Here is a 14,576-nt window from a genome sequence, read left to right on the forward strand (position 1 = left end):
ATCAGCCTATATGTGAAGTTTTGATTTTTTTGCCCTAATGTACATTACTTTACACTTACTTACATTGAAACGCATCTGCCATTTTGCTGCCCATTCTCCCAGTTTGGAGAGATCCTTCTGGCGCTCCTAACAGTCACTTCTGGTCTTCACCACTCGGAAAAGTTTGGTGTCATCTGCAAACGTAGCCAACTCGCTGCTCAACCCTGTGTCCAGGTCATTTATGAACAGGTTGAAAAGCGCTGGTCCTGGGACAGATCCTTGGGGCACACTACTTTTCATCTCTCTCCATTGTGGAAATTGTCCTGGAAATTTCTTGGTCTTCAACCAGTTCTGAATCCATGAGAGCACCTGTCCTCTAATCCCCTGACTGTGGAGTTTTCTCAATAGCCTTCATTGACGGACCGACTTGCTGTCATGAATGTACCTGAGTCAATAAAATCCAGATTGTTTCTTACTTAGAACTCTCTCTTACCTGCTGCTGTAAACATTTTTGGTCAAAATTGTATTGGCAACCTTCAGTCTTGAAAGACTATGGTATATGTTCTCTCTTTTCAGTAGTGTACATTAGAAAAATTTCACATACTGTGAATATTGGAATATGATAGCTGGAGACACTATTTGGCTCATTGCTACTGCTTTAGCAATGATGAATAATAATGAATTTCAATAAATTTTGTGGATGTACATAAATTAGCAGGGCCTGAGTTTCTCTGTTTTGGGAGATACAACAGTTGAAGCACACTCATTCTTGGCGTGTTCTAGGATCAAAGTGCCTAAGGCTTGCAATTTTTGCGAGACCATCTAGTCTTATTTCTAGTGAAAGCAGAAAGTCCTGTATCACCTTAAAGACTGACAAATTTATTGTGACATAAGCGTTCATGGGCTAAAGTCCACTTTGACAGACACAAGTAGACTGGCCACAATAACTTATGCTATAATAAATGTTTTGGTCTCATAATGTGTTAAAGGACAATGACAATCTTTATTTTTTACTACACGCAGCTACCCACCTGGATCTTATTTCTAGTGACACTGTTTCTGGTGTAAATACCCATTTAAATGACATATTTGTCTTTTCTGTAGTGTTCTAGGGCTTTTCTGAAATGGTTTTGATCCCTTTAGAGACAGTGTTGGTAGTTAGTGTCAAAAACCTTACTGTGGTTCTGTTCAATTTCTTATTTTTCCTTTAGACTACAAAATGCCTGGATTGTCCCAAAATCAATTGGTAGGAGTCTAGTCATTCTCTTTTAATGTCCATCTTTAAGGTTTGTGCCATCCAATGAAAAGAAAAAGCAAGGCTGTCAACGAGAAAATGAAACTCTAATACAGAGAAGGAAAGACCAGATGCAGCCTGGTGGAACTACCGTCAGTGTTACAGTACCATATCGCGTGGTTGATCAACCTCTAAAACTTATGCCTCAGGATTGGTAAGGGAGGGTTTTTTGTTACTGTTGATGTTTCCTTCCTCTAACCCAGAATATAAAGTCACCAGAGCTGCATAACATATGTTTCTGAAACTCTTGATATGTGAATGCAATAATATCGTATCATGACTGATTTAAGCACAAACCATCCAAGCATTCAACCTACTCTCTCCCATCACAAATGTCACTTTTACATCATTCATGTAATTTATATATAAAATGATTACTGTTTATTGTTGGGGTGGAATCGGTGCCAGAATAGCCCTATTGCTGACAACTAGGATGGGGTAAGCTGTCTTCATTGCTGAAGTCTCAGTCTGGCAGTATACCTTTTCACTACACTAAGTTTTTTATTCTGCTTGTCAGATGGGTTCTGGCAATTTGATATTGCTTTGGAATGACTGTTTTGTGTATGCACAATATGCATATATATGGCTAATATTCCTAAAGAAGAGTACGTTACAGCATGCAACATCTACAGTGGTGAGGTATTGTCTTTGAAGGAAGTGTTAAACTGATAACATTGGGCCACTTAATGTATTTAATGTAAAGTGCAGTAACAGTGGAGGAAGAAGATGATCCCCATGACATTTTTTTACCCACCACATCATCTTACTCTTTGCTTGTAATGTTCAGGTGTATCACTGGCCTTGTAAGTGGCTTGACATGGTTTGAGATCCTAGTATACTCCATGATAAGTCTTGATTGTCAAATGTTAGTCCACTACTTGAACATGCATAAGGCATTAACAAATGCACTAGCAGAACTGCCAGGGTTCCTGGGCAGTGAATGAAATGGTTAATTTGTGAAAATTTCCTGAATGCTTGGAAGATTGTATTAGACAATATATGAATGCTAATAGTCTGGGTCACGTTAGTTCGGTTGCTGAAATGACCATACAGGAAGGTTCAGTGTCTTTCTCTTCTCCTTTTTCACCCCTCTTCCAGGGACCGTGTTGTGGCTGTATTTGTTCAGGGTCCTGCTTGGCAATTCAAGGGCTGGCCATGGTTGCTGCCTGATGGATCACCTGTTGATATCTTTGCAAAAAGTAAGGTTTTACCTGTGAACTAAAACTCTCAACTTTTTTTTAAAATTATGGATTGTCCATACTGTATTATAGTACTGTTGCTGGTCTGGTGGCACCCAAGGAACTAAAGAGCTTGTTTTGCATTTATATGAAGGAAAGAAAATTGTGTTTGTTTAAAAGTTTTATTCCCCTCCCCCCCCCAAAAGAAATTGTAAGTTTGAGATTAAAACATTTTGCAGAATCAGGCAGAAGATTAGGGAGAAGACCAAGATAGAGGGAAACGGGCAGTCTGGTCTGATCCAACCTCCCCCACACCTATGCAGTGGGTGCCAACATGGGCTCCACTGTATCTCTGTTGGGGTTTTGGGAATTCTGTCAGGCTCCTTGAGCTAAAAGGATATTATTTGACCCCTTACTCTGAGGTCAGCCCCAGCTATGACAACAGATCTATTCAGACCTATGCCTGCTAAATTGCTGGCACAAGTTGAGTAGATCCAGGTTGGCAGATCTGAGCCAGGAAGGGCAGGAGAGGATACTGCATGCACTGCTGCTGTACATCCCGCCCCCCTCCCTGATACGATTCACCTGCCCCCCACCCTCCCCATGTCCCATTACACCACCTCCTCACCCTCTTCCCACCCTTCTGCTGTCCCGCACTGAGCTTGCCTACTCTGGCATGCATCAAGACTTGCACTGGCACCGGTAGAAGGACACATACCTTCCTACCAGTTCTAACTTATGCACTTTCACAAAGTGCTTTAAGGTATGTTTGCAGCAGCCTGCACCAGCAAAGCACACACACTGCCAATGCAGAGGCACAGTAGGATTATACCATAAGGGGTGGGGATCACAGAGACAAGGAGCTGAAGAACAGATTAGGCCTTGAACTTTTAGAGGCCTTGTACTTGAATTAGATTAGGCCTTGTACTTTTAGAGGGAGCAAATTGAAGGGAGGGATTGAGGAAAAGACAGGGACTTGAGGCAAGAAGGGGTGTCAGTTATTACATTTATAACCTGCTGTTGGAACCAGAGCAATTTCCCAATCAAGCTCTGAAGAAACATAAAAGTGTTTAAGAATCCAGATAGGTAAGAGGGGGTGACAACAGTGCTAGAGATACTAGTCCATAGACATGGCCACTAAAGTGGTTGCAATCTCTAGAGTTGATTCTGACAGAATTCTGTCAGTTGTGGTTCCTAGTGTCATTGTAGCCTTGTGACCTGGGCCAAGAAGTCTAAAAAGCAATCAGATTGCTTGTGGAGAATTTCACATCCTGGTTTGAAATAACTAGCCAACTCATGGGCTGTGAGCATGTAATGTGTTTGTATTATTTCAGTTGGCGTGAGTATGTGACTAGCAGCATTTCAATTCTGTGTAAGTAGATCCCACTCTTCCTGAGCAGGCTCCTCATTTCCCTGAACCATGGCTCCCTGATTTTGCATGTGCCTGGAGAGTTTTTGTACTCCTTTGTGACTCTACACAAAACCCTACTTTTTTTTCCCCACTGAACTTGCCGACTGCAAGTTCAGCAACCTGAAGACCTGTGACAGTGTGCACAATGTGGATTGTGTGGACAATGAGAAAATATGGATCTTAGCACTGTATACCTGAGAGTCCATTTATTATAGGGAAAAATGTTTTTTTATATCACACTGCTAAAGCCTCTGTCACAGATTGGTCAGGAATACCTTGCATTAATCACATACAGCTGGACTTCTCTAAGTTGTACAGGTCCCTCTCCATTGCCTTGGTTCAACATCTCAGTCCCTTAGCCAATACTGCCCCATTATTGTCTGTCTTCCCTCCAATTGGCCTTCACACACTTACAGTGATCTAGATTCTGCAGAACTGAACCATTTCCAGAAAACAAACTAAAATTGTTATGCAAATTAGAATTAACACAGAATGCTGCTTATCATGGCAAACAGTGGTTTAAGAAACCACTAAGTGTTTCAGCTAGGAACAAAAGGGGAGGTGATGGAGGGCATGCAAAGGTTCACTTAAAGTCCAGTAAGATAGAATTCATTACTTCATCTGAACTGGGCAAGTGACTTCAGACATAGAGAAAGTTGAACATTAGTGGTACAAGAACAGCAACACGTTTCTAGGACACACGGTGCTGTACAAAGCTAATGATATTATTTGGAAGAAACAACATAGTGCACACACTTCTTGCCTCTCATCTGCAATATTGGGGTACTAATATTGACATAAGATGGGTTAGATGTTACAAGAAAATAATGTACCTTAAGTGTTGGTGCAGCATAGTGGTTAAGAAGGCAGAGCTGTGAACGAGGAGTTGCCTGGTTTGCATCTTGCCTTGGACACGAACTCATCAAGTTAGCTTACACAAGCCACTCCTCAACCTCAGCCCCCTCCCCCGCAATCTTCAGGTAATAATATGCACTTTTCTTACAAGATTGTTACGACGTCAGGATAGTACATGAGAAGCACTTTGTACTCTCAGAAAGTGCTGTATAAATGTTAACTATTCTTAAGTATGCTGATTAGGTAAGTATTATGTACATTCTAAGCAACAAGCATCAACAAGGAAGGAGCTAACGCAGTAGGAAAATTAAAAGAGTTAACATGTTCACAAGATAAGCAGAGATGAGCTGTATCTTTCTGAGTTTCTTCCACTGTCATAGATACATTAATATGGCACAGGAAACATTTATAAGCACAAGCATGGTATGAAGGACAATATTGGGCATCTGTCAAGGGAGAGTAGCTGAAGGAATAGTGTAGCTCCTGACCTTCCTGCAGGCATGGAAGCCAAAAAGTTACCAGAGGCAAACTGGCTTACTTCCACAATAATGATTAACAAAGATTTAAAGCTGGTTAGGGCAGATTGAAATTTCTTTTTTTTTAAAAGCCGATTGCAGTAAAATCCAAGAAAATGTCTAAATGTATCAAGCAAATCCTGGATTAGATTCCATCTAGGACACATCCAGCTATCTCTCAGTATCTCACAATATCACTTTATGCTGGCTAAAATCCTGTAAAGTGTCACTTGAACCAAGCTTAAAATAGTACACTCTTTATCCTGTATTTTCCAGTCTACAGCTCTTGACCTCTTGTGAAATAATTCTGTTTATTTTTGGACTATGTACCAATTGCTTCTGTAGAGAATAATCTCTTTTATCCTTTCATTTCAGGGATGTCTGTAAGGAAGTAGGAGTTTTGAATGTAAAGTTTTTGTATTTTTGGCATTTTAACCAACATGAATATTTTATCTGAATGCCATTTTAAAAGGTCTACTTGCAATCACATGTTAATGCAAGTCTATTGAACTTGAAGGTCACTTTTAGTGGATTGATTCTTGTTCAATACTTTTGCTCCTAACTCAAAGGATCTGTTTGACATTCATAGATTTCTTTGTAAATGCATATATCCTTGATAGATAACTTAGTATGCTCTCTTTAAAAGGCAAAATTGGTATAACATAGTATGAGATTAGTATTTTTATTATAAATGTTAGAGATGTCCTTGATACATAAAGATGATGGTACGTAACACAGCACACTTGTTGATGCCAAAAAGTTTTGAATGAATTGCCCTTTAGGTGACTTTTAATGCCAGCTGCCAGTGCTTTGCATTTCATATTCTTTTGCGCTGTGCATAAACCCTATGTAAGTAATTGGATAAGGGCTCCAATAGTAGTCCTTAAGATCCAGTTCACAGGTTACCTGCTCCAGTGCGGATGCTATACCAAAGGCTGCTCACATAGGTTTCTTGATTGCCTTGGCTCTTTTTCACACCATTTCTGCTCTTTCATTGGAGGGACTGGGCAATAGCTGCTCAAATTGGGGATCAACACAAGGATTGCATTACACACATTGCTGCTGTAATGTGGACCAAAGTTATAGAAGAGAAGGTTTTTAGCGGCAGCCACAATGCAACAGAAACCTCTACCTCTCTGTCTTATCCTTATTAATGAAACTGGCTAAGACTTCTCTGAGATCACATTCTGCATGGGGCATGTTTAATGCACTGCTTTCATTTAAGAGGTGACCCATCCATAGATGAACAGTAACAGATTCCTTGGGAATGCAACTCGGTAACACAACCCTTCTGATCCAGGATAATTGCAGTGTTCACTTTGCTGTAAATCTGTACGAGAGGCCACTGAGTAGAATAATGCCATGCTTTTTATGTTTCTATAAATTATTTGACCTCCACAGCTTTCATGAAGCAAATCCCTTTTAGTCTAAGTAAAAGCAGTATTTCTTTACAACAAGGCTATGTAAAGCATAGTCATACAGAAGGTAAAATCTTCCTTGCTTTAGTGTCTTGTAATTGGTTCAGGATTGTTTTGGATGTGTGCAGCCTTTCTGAATATTTGAAAGGCGGAGACAATATCTGTTAGCCCAGTGTTTCCCAGACAATGGGTCAGGACCCACCAGTGGATCATAAGCTGATTTTTGGTGGTCCACAAAACGTTTTTTAAACATTGAAAAAAAACACTTTTGTAAGCACCCTTGCCTGGTTTGCATAAGAAAATAGTTGAAATGCTAACCTATGGTATGAGGTTCATACCCTCAAATTAAAATGTCACATGTCCAGTTTTCTCTAGTAATTGGTGTGCCATAGATCACATATGTGAACCCAGTTTCAGCCTTTTGTCTGGCCTGGAAGTCCCTAATTGCACATCTTGTTCTCCAGTTTAGCCTTCTGGGTACCCCGGAATAACTGTAAAGGTTTGGGGGAACAGTCCTTGAACTCCATGTCTAGGGAGAGTCTAGCAAATATCTACACTCACATACTATATGTAAGGTCTCTAGCAGCCCTGGGAGCACAGGACCCTGATAATAATATTATTAATAAAATATTTCTTTCTAGATTTTTTTTGTCTAATGGGCTGCGATAGATTTGTTTTTAAAAGTGGGTCCTGGTGCTGAAACGTTTGGGAAACACTCTGTGATCCAATTATTTGTGAATAGCCAGTAACAAATATGAAGAGAGAATTATCTGAATTAAAGGGAATTCATCAGGCCAGGGGCTGAGCAGCTTTATGTCTGCTCTTACACAAACTCTGATAACGTAGCAGATGCTCCCACAGGGTTTCATTGTTTGCCACTCAGATACTATCTGTGTGCAGAAAATCATGTGGGAGTGATCTGCGCTGGCATTAGCAGTAACCACATTATTGACAAAACGCAAGTGCAGCAATACCTCTTATTGGGAGCAGTTACAAGAACAGGCATCACTGCATTCACCATTGGAAAATTTACAAGCAGGGAAAATTCAGGTCTACCTGTCATACTAATTGGAACATATGGAACAAGAGTTGAAGAAAGCAAAATATAGTAGCCTATGTTGTTGGCTTCATTTTCAATGTACAAACATAGTGTGAGAAGTGATCAAAGCAAAGTGACACAAGGTTGGAACCTTGCCTGGTTTGTAAGGGGGTTATATTAGCATAGTTGCCATCTATTTTATTTCATTGTTCACCCCATTTTTTCCTAAAACAACCTCAGGGGAGTGTACATTTCTCCCCCTATCCTGTCAGCAAATCTGGCAAGGTCGGTAATATCAGAGAGTTCACCCTTACTTCAGATTCATTGTGCTGGTCCTGCTGTCACGTTTTGTTTGCCCATCCACCACCATGCGGAAGAGGGAGGAAGACTTAATGGTATCATATTCATTTGCCTGTTTTTCTCCCCTTCCCTAGTAATGCTTTGTTTCACCCCTATCTCTACGTCCAGTTGGCCTGGTAGAAGAGGAAAAGGTAGACTTGGCAGATAGAGTCATCCGGCACACTTTGTGCCCCTGTCTTCTGCATGTGGCCGCAGCAACAGTCGCAGAAATGTCCAGGCCACAGCAGCGGGAGTGGCAGCAAGGCACATACGCACCCTCTATGGAGTGCATGTGCAGTGCACAGCCATGGAGTGACTGTGCAGTCATCTGGCAGGCCACAGCAGTGGTAGTATGCTCCCCTGCCAGGCAGCAGTAGCAGCAGTTACAGGTGGCATTGCCACCTCCTTGGACTTGGGGGACAACAACAGGTGGAAAAAGTGTACGTGTTTCATCTGCAGCTGACTGCACAGTTTGAGCCACTTGGACCCTGCAGAAAGGATTCAGTCCAAGCCTTGGACTGCTCAGCAGCAAGTAGGAGCTGGGGGAAAGGCTCTGATGCCAGGAAGAAAGCAGTTAGTGAGTACATGTGGCTTGACAGCTGAGATGTATGCGTGTGACTAGGTGCAGCTGTGGTTCATGTGTGTGGTTGATGGATGGATGCAAGAAAGCGGTGTGTATGTTGATGGAAGGTTAGCATATGCAGGGGAAGCTCTGACAGGGATCCTTAGTGTTGGAATTGGGAGTGCAAAAAGAATGTCTGTCATTCATGTCACCTGTAAAATGTTGGAGGATATTAAGCAAAGAATAGCAATAGCAGAGTGACACTTTGGATTGTGCTTAAGCGTACTCATCCTGTCAGTTTTAAAATTGCCCTAATGTATGTTGTTTCTACTATTAATTAAGCATCCATGAATGGTACAAGTATGAAAATGGGCCCCATATTACAGGTTGGGGGTTAAAGGTCTGTTCTGCTTCGCATGAGTCATGAATCTTTTCTGTCGTAGATTCATGCAAATTGTGATTTGGCTTACTTGGGTATTGTGTTTTGCATTAATTGCCATGCACCAACTGATTGCCCTTTGGATTAGAAACTCTTGATATTGGAGTTCGCTCTCTGTAAAATGGACAGTGTTTTCCCAGAACGTCTTCATGCTTAATTCCTTAATACGCTGAATGTGTGTTTATGCATTTTCCTTAACATGTTAACTGCAGCTGTGTTCAATTATTTCAGTTGAACACAGCTTTCAGTTCTTCATGTGTGCTTGTGGCACACCTGGGTTGCTAGAGGATAACTTGTATCAGGTGGTCTCATGGATGGCTGTATGCACTTGGAATAGCTGTAAACCTTAGAATAGCTTTTCCTGTGGACTTTAGCCCTTTGCTGTTTGGTTGCATGCATAGGCATCTACCCCTTCGATGCTCTGCTCCCCTGTTCATGGACTCTTGGCATTGAACTCTGTGTTGTTGTTGTTGTTCAAGGTATCAAGCTCTTGACAAATTGAAGACTACTGAGTAAGATGTGACATAGTAACTTTTCCAAGATCACCTCATGCCCTTCATTATAGTGGAGATTTAACTGTACCGGGTGCCCTTGGTCAAAGCCTAAGACTCTTTCCACGATAGTGATTCTGAAACTTGGAATCACCAAGAAGCTCACTGTTGCTTTCACATGAAAGCTCCATTTGTGTGAACCAATGCCTCTGTGTGGGTAATGTATAAGAGGCTGCCACTGTTCTCACAGTGATGGGAAGTTTGAGTGCCTCCATCATTGCTGGAATTGAGTTGCCCACAGGTAAGTCACCATCTGGGAGCAACAGTTCAGACAAATGGAACCTCCACTTTCACTTGGCTGTATGCCCAGTGATCTTGCTGCACATTCCTGAGGAAACTGCTTAGTAGTGATAGTATGTGAACTTGCTCTTTGTCTTGACTTCTGATTCCAAACCAATATCTTATTAACATAGTTTGGATTTTGGGACTAATAGTTTAATTGTTGTGTCACCTCCTCCCATCCTTCCCCCCCCCATCTAGTTAAAGCGTTCCATCTTAAATACGATGAAGTTCGTCTAGATCCAAATGTCCAGAAATGGGATGTAGAAGTGTTAGAGCTCAGTTACCACAAACGGCACTTGGACAGACCAGTGTTTCTGCGTTTCTGGGAAAAATTGGACAGGTAAGTATTGGCCTGGGAAACTTGTTTGCTTGTAAGATTCAGTAGATGACTTTTGACCTTTATGTGAACTGTTGAACTTAAAGATCCAGAAGATATCTTGGTAGAAATGACAGATTTTAATTCTGAAAAGACTTTGCACATGTAGGTTAGCCTGTTTCATTTTTACCATTCTTTTATAGGCTGAAAAGATGGCACAGTTCCTCCATCTAAATTTTATATAAGTATATATACATACATGCATATGTCTATATAATACAGACTGGGTGTTCTGCTCTCACTAGCCATTCATTAACAGTGATGTTCAGGCTGCTGGGTCATAGGGAAGAAATCTGGGCTTGTACTGAACTCAGTTGACTTATGAAATGTCTCCCTGTGGCAGCATTCTGCCTCTGTACCATTTCGAAACAGAGGGCATTTTAGAAGACAGTAGATCTGTGCCCTCTTTTGACTCCCAATTGTTCTCCTTAACAAACCCTCGACCTCACCCAGTGCTGCAACTTCTTCCTCTGTTTAACTGAGCATGGAGGCATGTTTTAAGTCGTGCTCCTCAGACTTTTAGCAGCAGGAGAGCTACTGTCTCTATTCACCCCAGCCGTTCTGGCTGTTTTCCAATATATCCTTTAAGATTGTGTTTAGGGTACAGTGAACTCCTTTTTCATTTATTTTGGTGTGTGAATCACTTTGAACTTTTTTGCAGAAAAGCAGTATAGAGATTTTTTTTAAAGAGTGTCATTCAGAATAGTGAACATTTTGCAATTCAAAATTGTTGATGGAGAATTCAGTAGTGTATTAAAATTCAACTGTGATGGCAAGTTTTATCAACTTTCTACTTCTAGACAGTTCTCTTGGCGGGAAAGGGAATGAATGGGATGCAAACTGCTTGCTGATTTTGTCCCTTGCTTTTTAACACAGGGGTGTCCAAACTTTTTTTGGTACAAGGGCCATATCGTATATCTGGCACGGTGTCAAGGGCTGGAAAAATTAATTAAAACACCAATATTTTTCCAAATAGAAAAGAGAAACCTAGAATGAGGCCATGCTGCCCACCCCACCAAACTCAGCAGAAATTTATATATCTGAGGGATGAAACGGGAAAACACCAGGAATTTCTAATATTTTCCAGACAGAAAAGGGAGACTCAGCATGAAATCATGCTGTCCAAATGCCCACCCTACCAGAGAGAGCAGAATTTTAAAAAAAAGGAGACTCAGAATGAGGCCATGCTTACCCAAAGCCCATGCCACTAGAGACAGCAAAATAAAAAAATAAAAGCAGATACATTTGAGGGATGAAATGAGCAGCACTCTGGGACACAATGGGAGACACCAGGCACTTCCAAGTTTTTTAAAAACAGAAATGAAACACACAAACATGAAGCCATGCTTTCCACCCACTCCACCCTCACCCCAACCCACCTGAGAGAGCCGAATAAAAAAAATAAAAGTATCACCATGGGACGAAATGGGAGGCACCAGGCATTTACAAATTGTACAGTGTGGTGGCCGTGGTGGAGGACTTGCTCCCTCTGCTCTTGCGCTCCTGCTTAGCCGCTCTACAAGGGAGCGCGAAGCAGCGGCAACCATAAAGGGTGCAAAGCAGCAGTGACCTCAATGTTTGGTTTGCTGGTGGTGGCCCCAGTGGAGGGCTTGCTGGCAGTGACCACGATGGAGGGTGGCTGCGGTGGAGGGCTCTCTTGTGGGTACTGCAAGAGCAGCAGTGGCCACAGAGGAAAGATCTGTCTTAGTCTCTGCACAAGCTCCGGAGTTATGTTTGAGTTTGTGAAAGCTCTGACATTCAGTCCACAGCTCATGTGTGAGCTCTTTAAACACTTGGCCCTCATGCTGATAACACTCATGCCAGACCAGTGAGGAGGAGTCCAAGTTTCCAGTGGGCCAGAGGCTTGCCCAGGACCCGTGGGCTCGCCGAGGGCCGGATTGGGGCTCTCTGAGGGCCGCATCTGGCCCATGGGCTGGGGTTTGGGCACCCCTGCTTTAATCTTGTAACTTTTGTCCGTGAGAGAATGCATGCCTGAATCTAGAAATTATAAGCACCTGTTTTACAAAGTTACAATAATGTTTTTCTTAATATTGCAGGTACATGGTAAAACACAAATCCCACTTGAGATTCTGAATTCTTGCCTGCCATTTTGTTTTCTCAAAGCTTGGATTGAGGACTTTGAAAGCTACTCTGGTCTAGAGAGGAGAGTTCTCCCTGAACACATTTATCAAGAACAATTTTCAGATAAAGGAGGGAGTCATCATTCAATCTTTTATAAGACCTCATTGGATCACGGTGTTGCAATGACAGGCTAATAATCCTGTCATTACAAGCAAAGGATTTTGCTTAAAACTATTTTTTAATAACATAAGCCTTCTAGCCTGTAATTCAAATTGTATATTTTGATAGCAACCATTTCCTTCCCATTTGGTTAATCTAGCAACATTTTTACAATAACTTTTTTGTTCTTCTATAGAATGTAGGTTGGTTTTCACAGAAGGTTACAAACTTGTGTGTGTATGTATATATAGATATAGAATTAGATGTTCTAAACCACTTCGCTTCTGAGCATAGTTCTTGGTTCTTTTACTTTGTTTCACTTATGAAAAAAACCTTTTGTTGTGATTAGTATTATCTTCTAGTCTAAAGAACTCTAGGAACTAAGCAAAGTGAAGATCGCTCTAGATTAATCAAATTGTCAAACTGTATATGTACTGTATATTCTTTCACTCTTTGGAAAAGGGATGAAGAAATCCAAAATTGCTTTTCTTTTGGTTATAATGATAGTTTACCAAAACTGTAAAAAAGAATCATTATGAATACATTTGAATTGCAATCTCCTCCATGCAAATTCTTTAATTTAAAACTGTGTGTGCATATATGACCTCATGTTGTGGTACATATGAAAATCTATACCTTATATATACACAGGAATATCCTTAGAGTTGGGCACTGTCTGGATTTTTTAATCACAGAGTCTGCAGAATAGAATCGGAATCAGTTTGTCTAATCCCTTTAAACGTTATGTTTTTCCTGGAGTGCATTGTGATTCAGCCACATGAAAGCCATGGCCAACCTCTCCTTTCCACAGTGGCAGATAACATGAGAAACGTGTAGCCAGGCAGGAGTCCATTCTGCAGCTCCGCACCTCTTCAGTGTTAACCCAGTTTTTCAAGGCTAACATTGGTGCAGGGAGAAGTTGCCATGTGAGAGTCCTCTCGTGGGCATAGTGTTTTCATGTAATTGTAATGATGTGGGAAGGGAATGCAAGTGGTCTTGATGAGATAAGAACACCAGACTGTTTCAAGCTCCACGTATGCTGGCTGTGTCCACTTCTCAGCATTCACATGGAATATAAACTTTTCAATAACCAAAGAAGATGTCTGCCAGATCAAGAATAAGCATAACTAAGACAAGAAATGCTGATATTTCTGTGCATTTGTATCATATAGCACAGTTGCTGAATGCTGCATCCTGTTGAATACACAAAATGATCGTGAACGCTCACTCTCATGTGAACTTTTTCAGATGAAGAAACCACTTTTTTTTTTTTTCCCCCAAATCCAGAGCTGTTTTTGTGCTGGGCATCTGAGGTTTTGACAGAAGTAAAAATATTCTACACATATTCTTCCTTAGTTCTGCTTTTATTTCATTTTCTAATTGGTATCTCATGTAACATTTCTCAATGAAATGTTCAGGCTTTTCTCACCATTTCGCTCTTCAGCTGCAATTGAGGTCTACGTGGCTTTTGGGATACTCTGGATACTTTTTCATATTTATTTCTAATATTTGGAAACTGTGATTTCTATTTTGTTGTGGTTAGAGCAAGAATTGCTTTTTTGGCTTTTCAGTGCTTTTTTAAGTGATGTTAAGAATTCACATTGGTAGTATTTTTGAAAGAATGCCACAATAGAGCTAGATAGATGAACTAAATCAGGAATGGAATGTGTTTTTAAAATAAAAAGGGGTTTTGAAAATCTCTCCTAACACTGCGCTTTTATTTAGCCTGATGAAGGACCAGAGCTGCTGCTGCTGTTAAATGGTTGGGTGCAATGCAGGTTACTCACTCTACTAATGGACGAAGGCGATGATGGGAAGATTTGAGTATTGCTAAGTGATGACCCTGTTGTGTTTCTGTACCTTAGGCTCAAATCCTGTGTGCCACCTACTTGGGAGTAAACCCCATTGAGTACAGTAAGACTTGCTTCTGAGTTAACATGCATAGAATTGCACTGTTAGAAGTGTAAAATTTTGCAGATGAGACTTGTGATCCAGAGTTCTGTGGGCACTTGAGTATGCATTTCTCAATCTTTCTCATTCCTCTCAGTGGTAAGTTTTTTATAAGAAGCATAATAAATATGCAAATAAATTGTAAAA

General features: G+C 41.0%; 1 protein-coding gene across 1 annotated transcript in view; it reads left to right on the top strand.

Annotated features, from left to right (window-relative positions):
• CDC73 (cell division cycle 73) overlaps positions 1 to 14,178 on the top strand; it is a 126,829-nt gene extending 112,651 nt beyond the window's left edge. Inside the window, exons 14-17 of the mRNA XM_066625898.1 lie at positions 1,266 to 1,427; positions 2,372 to 2,472; positions 10,061 to 10,202; positions 12,296 to 14,178. Coding sequence (XP_066481995.1) covers positions 1,266 to 1,427; positions 2,372 to 2,472; positions 10,061 to 10,202; positions 12,296 to 12,332 — 442 coding nt within the window. The 3' untranslated portion in view covers positions 12,333 to 14,178. The remainder of the gene's footprint in view (positions 1 to 1,265; positions 1,428 to 2,371; positions 2,473 to 10,060; positions 10,203 to 12,295) is intronic.
• The last annotated feature ends 398 nt before the right edge of the window (positions 14,179 to 14,576 follow it).

This window comes from Tiliqua scincoides, chromosome 4 (genome assembly GCF_035046505.1).
Source record: "Tiliqua scincoides isolate rTilSci1 chromosome 4, rTilSci1.hap2, whole genome shotgun sequence".
NCBI classification, from domain to species: domain Eukaryota; kingdom Metazoa; phylum Chordata; class Lepidosauria; order Squamata; family Scincidae; genus Tiliqua; species Tiliqua scincoides.